Below are 16,284 nucleotides of genomic sequence, written 5' to 3'. Positions count from 1 at the left end.
TAAGGCTACATACATTCACAACGTTTACTTTAGGCAGTCTTCACAGTAGTTCCATTGCTCAATCTAGCTGGCAAGCACCAGGGAAATGTCAGAGGTATTGCAGGAGGTATTCCTTTTTGTTTTTGAGGTAGGGAGGGAGCTTCTGGAGTGAGCTTCCGGAGTGAAGAACTGTAAAATGAGCGGAGAGACAATCTAGGTTAGGTTCTTTAAAAGATTAAAGTTGCAGGTAAAAAGAGGAAGGAGTACAAGGGGAACAGTCAGTAGAGAAGGAATAGTATGCAAGTAATTTAGTAGGTAAATACAGAGCTCAAGGGATAGACGTAGAAGTAATTTAGTAGGTAAATACAGAGCTCAAGGGATAGACGTAGAAGGAGGGAAAATATAGAGGGAAAGTGGTGTAAGAGAATAGTAGTAAAGGGCAGCAAAAGTACAGTTATTGGATAGTGCAAATTGGGTAGGTTATGATACAGGGTTAAAAACTCATTCAATCTACAAAAAACAACTCTACTACAGTACCCCAGCCTAGTAAAAAGGATAGGGGGATTAACAGAAGTAGCTAACTAACAATCAGATAAATATTACAGGCAGATATAGCACTAATAAAGCAAGTACAGGCAGATAATGCACTTAACAAAGTGATTTAAATGGCAATGCAGAGCACCTTATAAATAGAGCTTAACTTAACAGAGAAAGCTAGAACATTATATTCTGCCAAGGCTGTCTAAACATTAATAATAGCATAGATATATTCAAACAGAGTCTTAAGCACTACCTAGAACCATAGAATGTTGAAATTTAGAAGCTGAATGTCTACATCTATAGGTTCATAGGCTCAGACACTGGTGGACAAGTCTCTATCACTACTGGAGTTAAAACTAATTTATTTTCCTCCTGAGCTTGCACATGTTTTAGAATGGGGTAAACAAACTTATAATGCACATGCCCCCCCCAAAAAAAAATTTTTTTTTTCCTTTTTTTAACTATAAAGAAAAAGCTATTATCTTGAAGTTGGTTGGAGAAACAGAGTGTTTCTTTTTTCATAGCAGAAAAAAGTAGATTATTCCTCTTACTGCTAGAGAAGTCACATAGAAAAAGCTTTTTTTGTATCCTAATATTAAAGGAATATTCCATGAAAACTATTGAGAGCAGCTAAAGTTTTCTGGGAAATAAATTATTGTCTTTATATTATGAAATGAGTCTATATCAGTTTGTCAAACTCTGCTTGCATCGAACTGCTATTCATCAAACTGACATCATTCAACTTCCCTTTATTTAACATTCAAATCAGCGAACATTTTCCCAGGTAAGGAAACTAGTTGGGATTAATAAGACTAATGGTGATGAAGCTCCTTCCTTTGTAATAATTAATAGAGCCGATATTACTGCATTAGAAGTTGAAGATTCTTCAGATCTAGTCAGCAAAGATATTCTTGTAATTGGAGAGTCAGTTATTAGAGAAACAGATACTTACATTTACAGCGAAGATAACGAACACCAAATAGTGTTCTGCTTGCCAACAAGAGAAATAAAGGATGTGAGACCGGTCTTAGAATGGTTTAATTTAAGGAAGTACAGATCTGTTTTTATTCAAGTTGATTCAAATGATCTCACCTGCAAGGATGTATTTTTCACAAATCACACATAGAAATGAGAGTCAGGTCACCATGTATGAAAAGATTTTGGGGGGTAAACACCTACATGAAAAAAATGTCCTGTTTTAAAAGAAATGGAAATGTGTAGAACATCTTAGTTTTGTGCACATATGTGTTCAGACAGGATTGCGTGTACTTGTCAAAATCCAGGAAGATAATTTCTATAGTACATATTTTGCAATATTTGAAAACCATAAGACAAGATTTTTGTCAGGTCAAACATTTAACAGTTGAAAGACAGCAACATTTGATGAATCTCTGATGATAGTTAATGCTAGTAGCATTAATAATACTGTTTTTGTTGGAAATTTTACTATATTCCCATAAGACTGATGTTATTACTGTTTGTGAGACATGGTTACAAAATAATGACTCCAAACCAGTTCTGTCAGGGTAAAATATTTTAACTGTAGCAGACATGCTAACAAAAAATCAGGTGGAGGTGTTATGATAGGGTTTAAAGATAGTTATGAGACCTGTGATTATTACATATTTAATGATAACACCAATATTATAGATTGGTGTTATCAACAGACACTAATATTATAGTCAGTGTAACTTTGACAATAAAGACAACCCTGGAACATATGACAGTTGTTGGAGTGTATAGACCACCAAAGTCAAGTGCTGATGACCTAGAGGAATGCATATAGTTCTTGCATGAAACACTGGAGGGAAGAATAATAGTGGCTGGGGGCTTACATTTACCAGAAACAGATTGGAATAATATTGATTCAACATTAGTAAGGAAATTATTTACAACATACAGTATGTTCAGAAGCAACAGTTGCTTCAGTTTGTAAAAAAAACTACCAGGGAATAGAACGTGGTAGACATTGTGTGCCTAAAGAAATCACTGTTACTTTATGTCAAGTTTTATCCACATCAGTATGCAGTGATCATGGGGTTTTAAAGTTTAATTTGTTGCTAGATAATTCTGACAAAATAAAATCTAAACCAATGCACAGAAGATTAATTACAGACTATATGGAAGTGAAACAGTCACTATGTGAAACTAATCAAAAATTATTTGAGCGTGAAAAATAAAAAAAAATGTTTAACATCAGGATCTTGGCACTCATTGTCAGGAGAAAATATATTCCTTAAGGACAACATACTCGATTAAGGTGAGAGACAAAAAAATATACGAAATGGAAAAAAGATTGAACTACAACTTTTTAAACTGAATAAAAAAGCTGGACAAACTAATTAAGCAAAGCGGGAGACAAAGTTAAGAAACATTTGAAGAAAATTCATATAAAGATGTTGAGCATAATAGGACACCATTTTATAGATACATAAGACGTGGAAAGTATAAATACATACAAATTGATAAACTGTGTACATTTTAAAATGAATTTTCAGACACAACAGATTATCGATATATTACAAAATCTTATGCAAAACAATTTGGATCCACAAAGGGGGTGGCTGATATGTTGTCCTAGTAACATTCAAGTATCCTCAACTACTAAAATCAGATTATATACTGAAAAACAGCCTTGCAAACTAGATCTAAGCAAAGCACTGGATGAGGACATAATTAGTAATAAAGACTTGAGAACACTTCAGCAAGAATTTACAGTTCCATTATATTTATTATTTTGGGATTCACATCTAGATCAGGGGAGGTTATCATGCCTCTTTATTCATCCCTCATCAGGTCCATAATCGAGTACAATGCCCTTTTTGGGATGTACCTTACCAGACACCTGCAGCAACTGGAAAGACCCCAAAAGTACCTCACCAAGAGGATCAAAGGGCTCAAACAGATGCTATATGCTGCCCGGTTAAAGAAACTCCAGCTCTACTCAGTGGCATACCACCTGCTCAGAGGCGATCTGTGCCTGATGTATAAAGCCATGTCCAACCTGGAATTAAGGGACATGCTGCACCTCAAAAAATCCAAATCCCATCGAGCTACACACTCGAGAGACTTGAACCTCAGCACTGAAATAAATAGGACATGCTGGAGGGACAGATTCATAACCCAGAGGCTCCCTTCACTCTGGAATAAAATCCCAGTCCAGGTTAGGCAGAGTCCCTCATTGACTCTCTTCAAGAGGAATCTTGATGAGTGGATGGGAGATCGTAGGTTTACCCCGGGTATCACTTCTGTGTCACTGTTAGACAGAGGCACAGTATACTAACCTTGAAAAAGGGCATAGCAAAATTAATTTAAAATGGGTGGTGAAAGCCAAACACACTTTGGCTAGGCTTATAAATGCCCTAGGGCAGATAGCCTAGTATGAACCTATGAACCTATGAAATATGGGGAGATTCCTCAAGATTGAAGGCATGCACTTATTAAACTTGCCTTTAATGGAAAGGGGAGTAGAACAAACCCAGAGTCCTTACTTTCACATTGTGGAAAATCTAATGATGAAGGTAATATTGTATGAGTTATTGTCAGAAATGGAAAGGCTGGGACTTGAAACCACATATCAGCATGCATAAGTTGAAAATAGATTTATTACCATGTGTAACATGATGTTCTATAACAATATAATAACAGCAATAAATGCAAATTTGTACTGTAATATAATTTATGTAGATTTAACTTCAGCATTTGATAGGCTTAAAAACAAAACACTGATCAATAAATTATAACAACTAGCTGCTAGGCTTGAAAACAGGACATGGCACATACAATATAGCAACTGGATATGTTAAATTCTTGTTTACAGTCAGGGTGTTAAACAGGGCTCTGTCCTAGACCATAATTGTTTAGATTGTACCTTTCAGGTCTGCATTTTTCACCTGAGGTGTTCCAAAGTCTGTATGCAGATGATTTGAAATTGGGTAAACTGATTACATGTGTTGAGATAGGGCATGTCTGCAAAAGAACCTGATTAAATTGACCATTTGGGCACAAGAGAATAATATGCTGATAAATACATCAAAAACTAAGCATATGAGATTTGTAAGACATAAATTGAAAGGTGAATATTTAATACAGCACATAGTGATTGAAACTGTGGATTCATTTAAGGACCTGGTTATACGGGTAGATCCGACTTTCTATTCATATCAACCAAGTGGTTAGTCATAGTTATAAAAACTATAGGTTGTATAAAATGATTTATAAATACTAGGAAATCAGAAATGATGAAGTCATTATCTATTAACTACATTCGATGAAAACATGAGTATGGAATAAGAATAAGCATGAGTAAACTGGAAAGAGTACGGCAGAAATATACCACAGGCATGCTTGGATGTAAACATTTAAGTTATTATGAAAGACTAAAATATCTGAACCTGTAGAGTGTCTGAAACAGATATTTCAGAGGAGACTTTATTCAGGTATATAGGACATTTAGAGACAACTACCTCTGGGAAAGTTTGGTGTTATCAAATAATCATAGAGAATCATCAGACAACCTATGCAGAAGATTCTACAGGAATGACGTGTCTCAGAGAGCAGCTGATGCAGGGAATAAGATTACTAAAATTACATTAGCACTAGTTTAAATATTTTAAGAACAGTCTGGGCACTTATTATGGGAACAACTGTTTTGGTATATTATCAGGCTAGAAGGGCATTAATGCCCTTGCTTGAAATATTTGTATGTATGTATGCATTCCAAAGCAGGTCTGAGCACTACATTTTGAAGACTGTCTTCTGTTAAGAGGTTCAGAATCTGGATACTGAATAACATGTGACAAGCAGCACCCGAACTTTATTCAGGACACTGCGTATATGACTTGAGGAAGTTATAGAGGTATCCATTCTGCCTCCAAGGAATGAAATTTATCTTATAGTCTCAGTAGATCTTCTTTAGGGAATGATTATTACTCCAGTTTTAACATTTTATCATCACTAGCAGGTATAATTTGAGCTTTCTTGAAACTTACAATTAAGCCAGATTTCGGAGTTCAGCTACGTATACTTGCCATATTTTGGGAAAATGTTTCCTCGAATATTTGATTGATCCAAGTTCCAACTCAATACACTTTACACATGACTTGAGAGAGCATCCAAGGTTTCTGCTTCATCTCCCAGGTGTATGAATTCTTAAATACCTTCAGAATATACTCTTTTTGGGAGTGATCAGTTCAACACTTATTTAGGGGTAACAAAGAGCATAATGTGTTTTTCCTTGAAACTCATATTTAAGCCATATTAATTAACTTAGCTGGGAACACTTGATAAATGTTAGGAAACTGTTTCTTTTAATTAAAATATGTGAGTGTCGGTGCCAAATGACCAGATTATCATTGTATTGATGATGGTTAGATGATGGTTAGATAAAGTGGAATACAGATATTAAAGCGGAAAAAAAAGGGAAGGAACACAATGACTGAGTATCATCCTCATTGGATGAAAATGTGATAGAAACCAGTCACTGGAAACATTGAAATACAGTGGTCCTTAAAACGGTCGCAAGTTTGGACAAGCCATATATGCAAAGCTACTCTGATGTGACAGAGAACCAAAGACCTTTGCAAGTCAGTAAAAAACACATGTAACCTGACTTTCATTTGTGTGTTTAGCAATCATTTGTAAATGACACTAGTGTTTACACTTGTGCAATAGACTTTGCCAAAAGTGCAGTTTTACAAAGTGAATCCATAATCTTTCATGTGGGCTTTAACTGGTTGAAGACAAGCTTTTCTCACACTCTGCAAAGTGTGAAAAGCAGAACCCTAGGTCTATATGATTACACTTGTTCAGTGTTTTTTGCTTGCAAAGTGATATTCTAGAGCACTTTATAAGTCTGAGATGGAGACAGGTCTGATTCAAGGCAATGATGTAGGAAACAGGTGCCACAATCAAGTGTAACACTCTATAATGAATGTTGTAGTAAATAATGAAATGTTTGGCAAATCATGTTTTGGGTTTCCTTATTTTATGTGGCTTTTTATTTCAGAGTTTAAGGAGGCTTTTGCACTCTTTGACAGGACTCCAACAGGTGAGAAGAAAATAACTTACGGCCAGTGTGGTGATGTAATGCGTGCACTGGGGCAGAATCCAACCAATGCTGAGGTCCTAAAAGTCCTTGGTAGACCAAAACCTGAAGGTAAGAAAATCATTTTTGTGGTATACTTCTTTGAGTTCTTTAGTTTCTAATATTTCTTGAAGGACTGAGTATACTTTTTAGTCCAGCCAATGAAGAGCCTAAATAAAAAAATATGCCATTTAGACTTCACATGTTGTATAAAACCTTACTTACTGGGCATTAGTTTTTTTTTTTTTTTTCATCAGGCTGAAACATACCCAAATATAATGTGTACTCATAGAATGAATGCCATAAGTTTATTAGATTATGTTACTTACAGGCATGGCATAAAGAAAAAAAAAGAAGCTGAGAATTGTATCACCCTACTCTGGGTGCCTTCATTTACAATTTCATTCACAAATAACCATCAAAATTAATATAAAGCAAAGTTATTTCTGCTAAGATAGCTTTGCATACTTTGTCAGAGTCATCTGGTTGAATCCTATCTGTCTCTTGTCAAGGACTTCTGCCCTGTTTTTATTTTTTATTATCATCCTTCTCAGCTTGGCAACCTGCATCATTTGATGCAATGATGTTGTTTCCTTCCATCCTTTCTGATGAGCACCATGCATCAATCCAGGATGGTGATCCATTCTACAGGAAGTTAGCAGTACAGTTACTAGAATGCTTGAAAGCCATAGGCCCCTTTCTATGATAACACATACTTAAACTTACTGGAAAATCTCAACATTCAACCCAGCACTATATTAACTATTGTGATTATAAACTAGGAAATCATGCATGGCTACAAACTTGTAGTAGACTTGAGTATGATGTCTGACAGTGATAGAGAAGTTGCCTTAGGTGTCTTCCACCTAAAGCAAGGAGACATGTATACATTGGGCAGATTAAAGAAGAGGTCAGTGGATAAAGGATAGGAGAAAATATGACAATGTTGATGTATATGACTTGGAGAAGGTAGGGTTTGGTGTTAGTGAATTGATGGGGGCAAGGTAATTATTATTATGGTATTCAGGTGTAGGGATGAACTTGCAGTTGTCTGCTGACTAAGCCACCTAGAGGTCTTTGATGTTAGGCATCTGAAAAGTTGATACCAAAATTGAAAAACAGGATTGACCCCCATCACCAAGACCTGAGGGACTCCACTAGTGACTGACATTTTTATGGAGGTAGAGTTCCCTATCCTGGCTTCTTGTGTCCTATCTGTGCACTAGTTTACTATTCAATGGTTGACAACAGTGTTTATTTTTAGTTTTGTGAGTTTGTGTACAATGCTTGAATGGGGAATAATGTTGAAAGCTTTGGATATGGTATGATAGACTCTCTGTACTGCTTTACCCTCATCTGCAGCTTTCATAACTTTCTCAAAAAAGTCCACCAGAATGAGTAAGCACAATCTGCCTTTGACAAAACCAAACTGTGCTGGATCAATTGTTTGAAGGTTTTCTTTGCCTTCATTTATAATATCTATAATATTTCTTTCCATGGCTTTACGTATGAGACTAGTCAAACTTATGGGTCTATAGTTGCCCAGGTCAGTAGATGGCTTACCCTTATACAGAGGGATAATTGTTGCAATCCCGCATTTTCCAGGCATGAAGATAGCCAGAAGGCTAAAGTTGAACAGTGATTTTAAAGAGCTTGATAGCTCATGTTTCATACAATTCAGGAGGCATCCTGTGATATTATCAGAGTTCACAGATGCAGTATTCTATGCCTTGGAGATCACAATTGGGACTTGTTCACTAGCGATAGCTGGGAGAGTTGTGGTTAAGCACCCACCCTCCCTACTTTTGGTTTGTAGTTTAAATTTGGTGGCTTTTGCAGTTGCCCGCCCACTGTAGATTTGATCTGGGACACTCCCCCGTCCCATCTCTTTACCACATTCTACCTAATAAACTCTTTCTGCACTTGCTTTTAGTCCTTTTTAATTTAATTGCATTTTTAAACTGTGTTTGGTCTAATATTGCTGGATACTCAAGTGTGCTAGCTTGCACTGCATGTGAATTGTTTATTACTACTGTTTTTGCTACTTTTCTGTAAAAAAAAAACTGTAAGCCTGTTCCCTACCTTTCCTGTAACTAGTGTTTCAGATACAGATGTGCTGTATCCAGGACTGTTTGTAAGCTTCTGAGTCCCCCAAGCCTTTCTGTGTTGGAGGGAAGCCTTCTAGCTTATCAGTGGGAGTGGTAAGCACTAGGTAACCTGTCTACCACATAAGTAGTGGTTCTGGCCCAGAATTTGTAGTTATTGGCCGTTTGGGCAATCTCTTCCATCTCTCTCAACTTTCTGATTTGAAAGCCTGTATTTGCACTTGTTTCTGTCCTGTAACTCATCTAGTGCAGATACAGATTCTTAGTTTTAGCACTTAAATTTGCTTGTTTATGCTCAGCACTTGTTCAGAACTTGTAAGCACTAAATAAGCTACTAATTACTATAGCACTCTATCTTCCTCATTACCTAGAGGAAAACAGATTGTGCACTTACTTTTCTCACTTGCTTAGAGAAAAACAGCTCTTGTACTCACTTTCCTCACTTATCTAGAGGAAAAACCCTGCAACTCTCTTTTTGCGCGGTCTTGCGCACAGAGCAGCGTCGGGCAGTGCCAGTTAGTTGGGGTATACTATTCCCAGCCCCACAAAGTCTGCACTGTAAATTTTCCCTTGGAACTAGGCAAGCCTCAAATCAAGTGCTTCAGATCAGCTGCTCTTATTGCAGCACTTGCAAAACAGAAATCAGCACTTGTCCTAATCTCCTAGTCAGCACTATTATTCTCCAAATTTCCTAGACAACACTATTATAATATAGCATAAGACCCTCGATCGTCCACAGGACTTAAGTTCAATTTACTCTTATATATAATATAGTGAGATACCAACCACAAGGGATGCAGGTAGAAAAGTTCTTAATAAATCACTGGTGTCCGATAAAAGGCTCTGGCTGGCAACAAAAAAAAAAAAAATTTTTTTTGAAACACACAGCATTGGCTTTGTGGTGGATCCGTGGTCATCAATTTCATCAGATATCAACAAGCTACAACACTTATATACATCCGCTGGCCTGAGCCAAAAACTAAAAAATCTAAAAAAAAAAAAAAAAAAAAATAAAATTAATAAATTGCGCCTAAATAATATACTTTATACTTAATATATGAAATAATTAATGAAAATTCCACAAATATATTTTTTGTAATTTTAGTAATTGTAATTTTAAAATTTTGTATATGTATTAATGACAACTATCAATGAATGAGAGATTCCAAGTACCAGCTATAAGTAAAAAAAAATAAAATAATAATGTCTTAAAAATTAAATATCAAAATAAAATACATAAATAAATATAAAACATAAATAATGACAATAAACTGACGTGCATAACTGTACTTCAAATATATAAAATAATAACAATAGAAATAGCTATTTCATTAATATTATTTCATTAATAAAAACTTGCTCAAAAATAAAAACTTGTAAACAAAAGATTGTATATGTAAAATTATTAAAAAATATGCATGTATATATAAAATGTTGTTTATGTTAAAATGTTAAACTAAAACATAAAAAAAAAACTTAATAACCAAAAAACAAACATAAATATTTATTTACACAACCATAAATATATCTGTAAGAAACAAAGCATAACACAACATATATGTACTTCAAAAAATATAGCAGTATGAACAGAACTCTTATATAGCAAATACTCACTACATACTGCTATAATATGATAACAATAATAAAAATAACAAAATAAATAAACTAATAAACTAAAATAACAACAAACAATAATAATATAAATATATATATTTAAAATGTATAAAATTATAAATTTCTGACAATCAAAAATCTGTATGCATGTATAATATAATATATATATATATATGCATTATATGTATATATATATATATATAATATATGCATAAATATATATGATTAAGCCGCATTTTGTGCATGTGGCAAGGTATATCAAGTTCAAGTATTACAGTTAGCAGAAAAAATGGCTAAAAAGTAAGTCCCATAGTTGGATTTTTAGGACTGTTCTTTAGTTTATATATATTATCTATTACCAAATTGTAACACGGGGAACGATGTTTTGATGTTTAAAGTGAGATTTATTCATTGTATTAACTTCCTTATCCAATGTAAAACAGTAATTAGTCAATTTACTCTTCAAAGCATGTCCAGAGGTCAGCTTCAGGTGTACTCTCCGGTTCATCTGGTGGAATTGGGCATCCTGAGGCAATGTCACAACTGCCTCATATATACAGACAACCCTCTCCTCTTACCTCTAGACACAAACAATTGTGAGAGATGCAAATACACAGCCAGACTGGAGGCTAAGCGCTCTCAACCCATTACTGTAACAGACAGTCAAGAGGATAAGGGACACACGTGCATCACACCACCTGTCACACATGAATCTACAAAACAAGCACTGGCAAAACATACGCATAAATACACAAAAACATATTCGGAGGCACTGGATACCAATCTGAAAAAGAAACAGTGCCCTCCAAAGCAGACAAGCAAGCAGCCTGCACCCCCAAACACAAGCCAGAAAACACATAATTCACCTCAGCAGTGTGCCTCACAACAGCCCTTAAGGCAAAACGCCATACCTAACACGCTAGTAATAGGAGACTCTATAATAAGGCACACGGATGTTCCACTCACCAGGCTGAACAAGGAGAAAGTTACTGTCAGTTGCCTGTCGGGTGCTCGGATCCGCCACATAACACAAGCACTTAGGTCACTCCAGAACAAGTACAAGTATGACGTTGTCATTGTACATGTTGGTGTGAATGATCTAAGACATACCTCCCTGGACTACATGAAAAGAGACATTGAGGAGCTCTCTGATCATGTAGCCAAAGCTGGTATGACCCTGACCTTGAGTAGCATACTACCTTCACCTAGAATGATACCACAATACAAAGACAAAATGATCAATTTCAACAATTGGCTAAGCTTCTGGTGTCATTCTAAGGGGATCCAGTGTCTGTCTGCCTCGGATGACATGATAGACAAGCCTAGCTGTTTTGCCTGAGATGGGTTGCACCTGTCACACCTAGGTTTTCGAATACTGGCCAAGGCTCTTGCCGTCCCCATAGTGCCTTTTTTAGGCAAGGCTCAAAGGACAAACCAACCACTGTAACCAGCACAGGTAACCAAAAACTAAGGGTAATGCTACTCAATGCCAGAAGTCTCAACCTCAAAATGCACACACTCGAGGCTCTCCTCAGCATGGAGAAAATCAGTGTTTGTGCAGTGACGGAAACCTGGTTCAATGCTCAAGAGAGCACCCCAGCACTGCCAGGTTACAATTCATATCATACCTTCCGGCCTCAGTTAATGGATCACAGTACAAAGGGCGGAGGTGTATCCATATTCATCAAGGATACCCATATCTCCAGGATAGTAGCGCAGCATGATGCCCCAGAGATCATCCATGCGCAACTATCACCAGGCGAAACCACATTTCAAGTTGTAGCCGGTTATAGATCACCCACCATGTCTCAAGATGCTCATGCTGCATTCCTTGAGACATTGGAAAATATAAAGGTCCTACCCAACACCATAATCTTGGGTGATTTCAACTACCCTGGTATAGACTGGGCGAACTACCAATGTTCCAACTCCTATGCTCAACGATTCATAGAATTTATAAATTCAAATGCCCTTGAACAACTAGTATGTTCCCCCACTACAGGGGACAACATATTGGATTTAATCTTCACAAATATGGGCGCCCACTGTACCACACCCGTTATCACTCCCTCCTTGGTCAGATCCGACCACAAACTGATAACCCTGGACATCCTCACCCCTCCACATCCCCCAGTCAAAAAAAACATAGTCAAAAACCTTTCCAAAGCAAACTTTAAACTACTTGCATCCGAAGTGGAAAGCTTCACTATTCCCTTGCAGAAGGATAATGATATCCAGGATGCAGAATCCTACACCAAGGCACTCTATATGCATCTTCAGGATTGCATGGACCATGCTATCCCAAATAAAACCAAGACTCCTTCCTCAGGCAAGAAGAAACCAGTCTGGTGGACCCCGGTCATAAGCAAACTTTACAATAAAAGGAGGAGACTTATACAAAAAAAGGCCAAATCTCAAGTAGAAAAATCATCCCTGATCAGCATTAGTAAGAAATTGAGGGCCCTCATCAAGTCAACTAAAGCTAATTTTGAAAAGAAAGTTGCCAAGGATGCCAAGGATAACCATAAGGCCTTCTATGGCTATGTCAAAAACCTAAATGGCAATGCTCAGGTCTGTTCTGAGCTAGTACAAAATGGAACAAAATACACTGACCCTTCTGACATTGCCAACATCTTGGCTGACAGGTTCAGTGCAAATTCCCCCACCCCCCTCACCACCTACAGGGCCTATTACCATTCCAGGGGATTGTGTAAGTCCACTTATTACTGATACGTTGGTTAACAAGGCTCTATCTAAAGCTAAAAACATTGCCTCCATGGAACCAGATGGTGTCCCAGGCTGTGTCATACGCGAGCTCCAAAAGGAATTAACCCCGCATCTTAATACCCTGTTCAGACTCAACCTCTCCACAGGATATGTGCCCAGAGAATGGCGCATGGCAACTGTGGTCCCGCTACACAAGGGTGGGGCCACAGCTGACCCTGGGAACTACTGACCAATAAGTCTGACCAGTCTGATCTGTAAGGCTATGGAGCGAATCATTATGGAACTCATAAATGGAGAGATTGGGAACCTCCAGTCGCTAGACCCCACACAGTTCAGCTTCGTCAAGGGCAGATCATGCCTCCTGAACCTGGTGGATTTCTTTGAGACAGTTACTCAGGCTATAGATAAGGGAAAGGAGGTACACACGGCTTACCTTGACCTTGCTAAAGCATTTGACACCATTCCCCATTCGGGTATTATTGATAAGCTCACCAGCCTGGGCATAAACCCTTATGTCACAAGATGGATCGCAAAGTGGCTCTCAGACAGATGCCATAATGTAAGAGTAGCGGGATATATGTCCGAATCCAGACCAGTAATGAGTGGTGTGCCTCAGGGCTCTGTCCTGGGGCTCCTCCTGTTTGGCATATACTTCTCAGAAGTACAGGCAAGCACGGAAGGGCTGTGGCTGACTAAGTTTGCAGACAACTGCAAACTGGGTGCTATAATAGAGTCTCCGGCCGACATGGAGATCCTCCAGAAGGGCCTAAATGAGACTGATGCATGGTGTCAAAGCCATGGTCTCAAGCTAAATGTAAAAAATGCATAGTAATCCCCTTTGGAAAAAACAGAGTACCCGCAAACTACAACATAGGAGGTAATCCCCTGAAATCTGAAGAAGAAATAAGGGATCTAGGGACCCAAGCAGATAGCCCGCTTTCCTTTGATAACCATGTTGCCAAAGTGGTTCAAAAATCCTTCTATGTGACCCATCTGATCATGAAAGGGTTCGCATCAAGATCTAAGAATGTAATGGTGCCCCTCTAGTCTTCCCTCATCAGACCCATTATTGAGTACAATGCACCAATTGGAATGTACCTGGCTAGACATCTCCAGCAGCTGGAGAGACCACAGAGGTACCTAACCAAGAGAATTACTGGCCTCAAACAGTTGCCCTATGCAGCATGACTGAAAAAGCTAAGACTGTTCTCTGTTGCATACCGCTTTCTCAGAGGCGATCTCTGTCTAACGTACAGAGCCATGTCCAACCCAGAATTGTTGAACATGCTCCATCTTAGCAAAAGCAAATCTACTCGAGCTACATGCTCTAGGGATATAAACCTCAACACAACAATGAATAGAACATGCTGGAGGGATAGATTCCCTTCACAGAGACTTCCCTTACTATGGAGCAGGGTCCCGATCTACATAAGACAGAGCCCCTCACTATCACTCTTCAAGTGGAACCTTGATGAGTGGATGGGTAACAGAAAGTTCACACCGTGGATCACACCAACAGCACTACCAGATAGGGGCCAATGGTACTAGCTGCTAGTACAAGGGTCTAGGGAACTACTAAAGGGGCGGTGAATACTGCACAACATGGCTGGGCTAATATATGCCTTCAGGCAGATAGCTCAGTACCAACCTATGAACCTATGAACCTATATCTCTTAAGATGTAGGGTATGGGAAGAGAGATAAAATTGGAGCTAAATTTATCAGTCACTATGTTTGCCATATTCTCAGTCTCCATACAGGTGGTACTATTTACATTTCATTCAGCACACAGTTATGTATTACCTTTGAAGTTGCAGATATAGATGAATAAGGCCCTGTGTTTGTCCTTTGTGTGTGAGGCTATCTTTACCTCACATTTGGCTGTGGTGGTCTTGTAAGGCTCATGAGTTGCTTATTTAGTTTGATGAATGCTTTTTGCCTTGCTGGGCATTGCACTTCCTAGTTTTGGCCTCAGTTTATTTCCTTTTGTTATACAACTTGTTGATATTGTAATTCCATCAGGGTGGCTTGTGCTTTGAATTAGTCCTGTACTTACTCTAGGTGGGTACAGCTAGAGGTGATAATATCTTGTACTTGGTATTAGCCAGCATGAGTAACCACTGCAGCATCCCTTCAGTATCATCCTCCCTTGTAAGATCTGACCATAAAGCGGTCATGTTCAAAGTCACCATCTCCCCCGACCCCTCTAGCTAGGGTCAAACAAAGAAACTTCTCCAAAGCTGATTAAAGCCTCCTGAGGGATGGTATAAATAGCTTCACAGCCCTCTCTCCCTCTCTAGGAACTGGCACCAATATCCAAAACTGTACCAAACACTATATGAGCATTTATATAGATGCATGGAATCAGGAATACCTGACAGGACTAAATCAGCCTCCGCAAGGAAGAGTAAACCTGTCTGGTGGACATCTGTGATAAGTAAACTCTATAACAAAAGAAAAAAAATCGTTGTTCAGGTCCCAGAAGGAGCAGGTGCCCAATTTGAAGCAGTCTCGCCTTAGACTAGACAAGCAAATAAGAGCACTAGTGAAATCCTCCAAAGCAAATTTGAGTCCAAATTGGCCACATCTAGAGACAATCATAAGGCCTTCTTCACATATGTCTGTAATCTCAAAGGTAGCACCCAGATCTGTTCAAAACTGGTGGTCAAGAATACCACATATACAAATGCCATAGATATAGCAAACATGCTGACTGACAAATTCAGTGAAAATGTCATCCCTCTGTCTCCTCCATCAGTAAATCAGAACATTCCCAGTACCTGCCCCCTTCCCCTTATATCTAGGAAACAGGTCATCTCTGCTCTCTCAAAGGCAAAATATACATCCTCCATGGGATCTTATAACATCCCAGGCTGCATCCTACATGAACTCAGGCAGGAACTTGCAGCACCATTAGGCACCCTATTCAATCAAAGCTTGAGTACTGGCTTTGTCCTAGCTGAGTAGAGGACAGCCACTGTCATCTCTTTACACTAAGGTGGAGCGTCCACCAATCCGGGAAATTATAGACCCATCAGACTAACTAGCCTCATCTGCAAGGCCATGGAATGGATTATCATTGACCTTATTAACAAGGACTTTAGCAACGTTCAAACACTCAATCTCACATAGTTTGGCTTTGTCAAGGGGAGATCATGTTTGTTAAATTTGATTGGCCTTTATGAGACAGTCACCAAAGCCATGGACAAGGGGAAGGCAGTGCACACAGCCTACC

At 38.2% G+C, this 16,284-nt stretch overlaps 1 protein-coding gene across 1 annotated transcript in view; it reads left to right on the top strand.

Moving 5' to 3' along the window:
* Window positions 1-16,284, top strand: part of MYL3 (myosin light chain 3) — a 359,242-nt gene that overhangs the window by 232,173 nt on the left and 110,785 nt on the right. The window contains exon 3 of the mRNA XM_044065849.1: window positions 6,527-6,676. Coding sequence (XP_043921784.1) covers window positions 6,527-6,676 — 150 coding nt within the window. The remainder of the gene's footprint in view (window positions 1-6,526; window positions 6,677-16,284) is intronic.

Source organism: Protopterus annectens, chromosome 3.part0 (genome assembly GCF_019279795.1).
Source record: "Protopterus annectens isolate FY-2018-M chromosome 3.part0, PAN1.0, whole genome shotgun sequence".
Taxonomy (NCBI): Eukaryota; Metazoa; Chordata; order Ceratodontiformes; family Protopteridae; genus Protopterus; species Protopterus annectens.
This window is presented reverse-complemented; position numbering and strand designations above follow the sequence as displayed.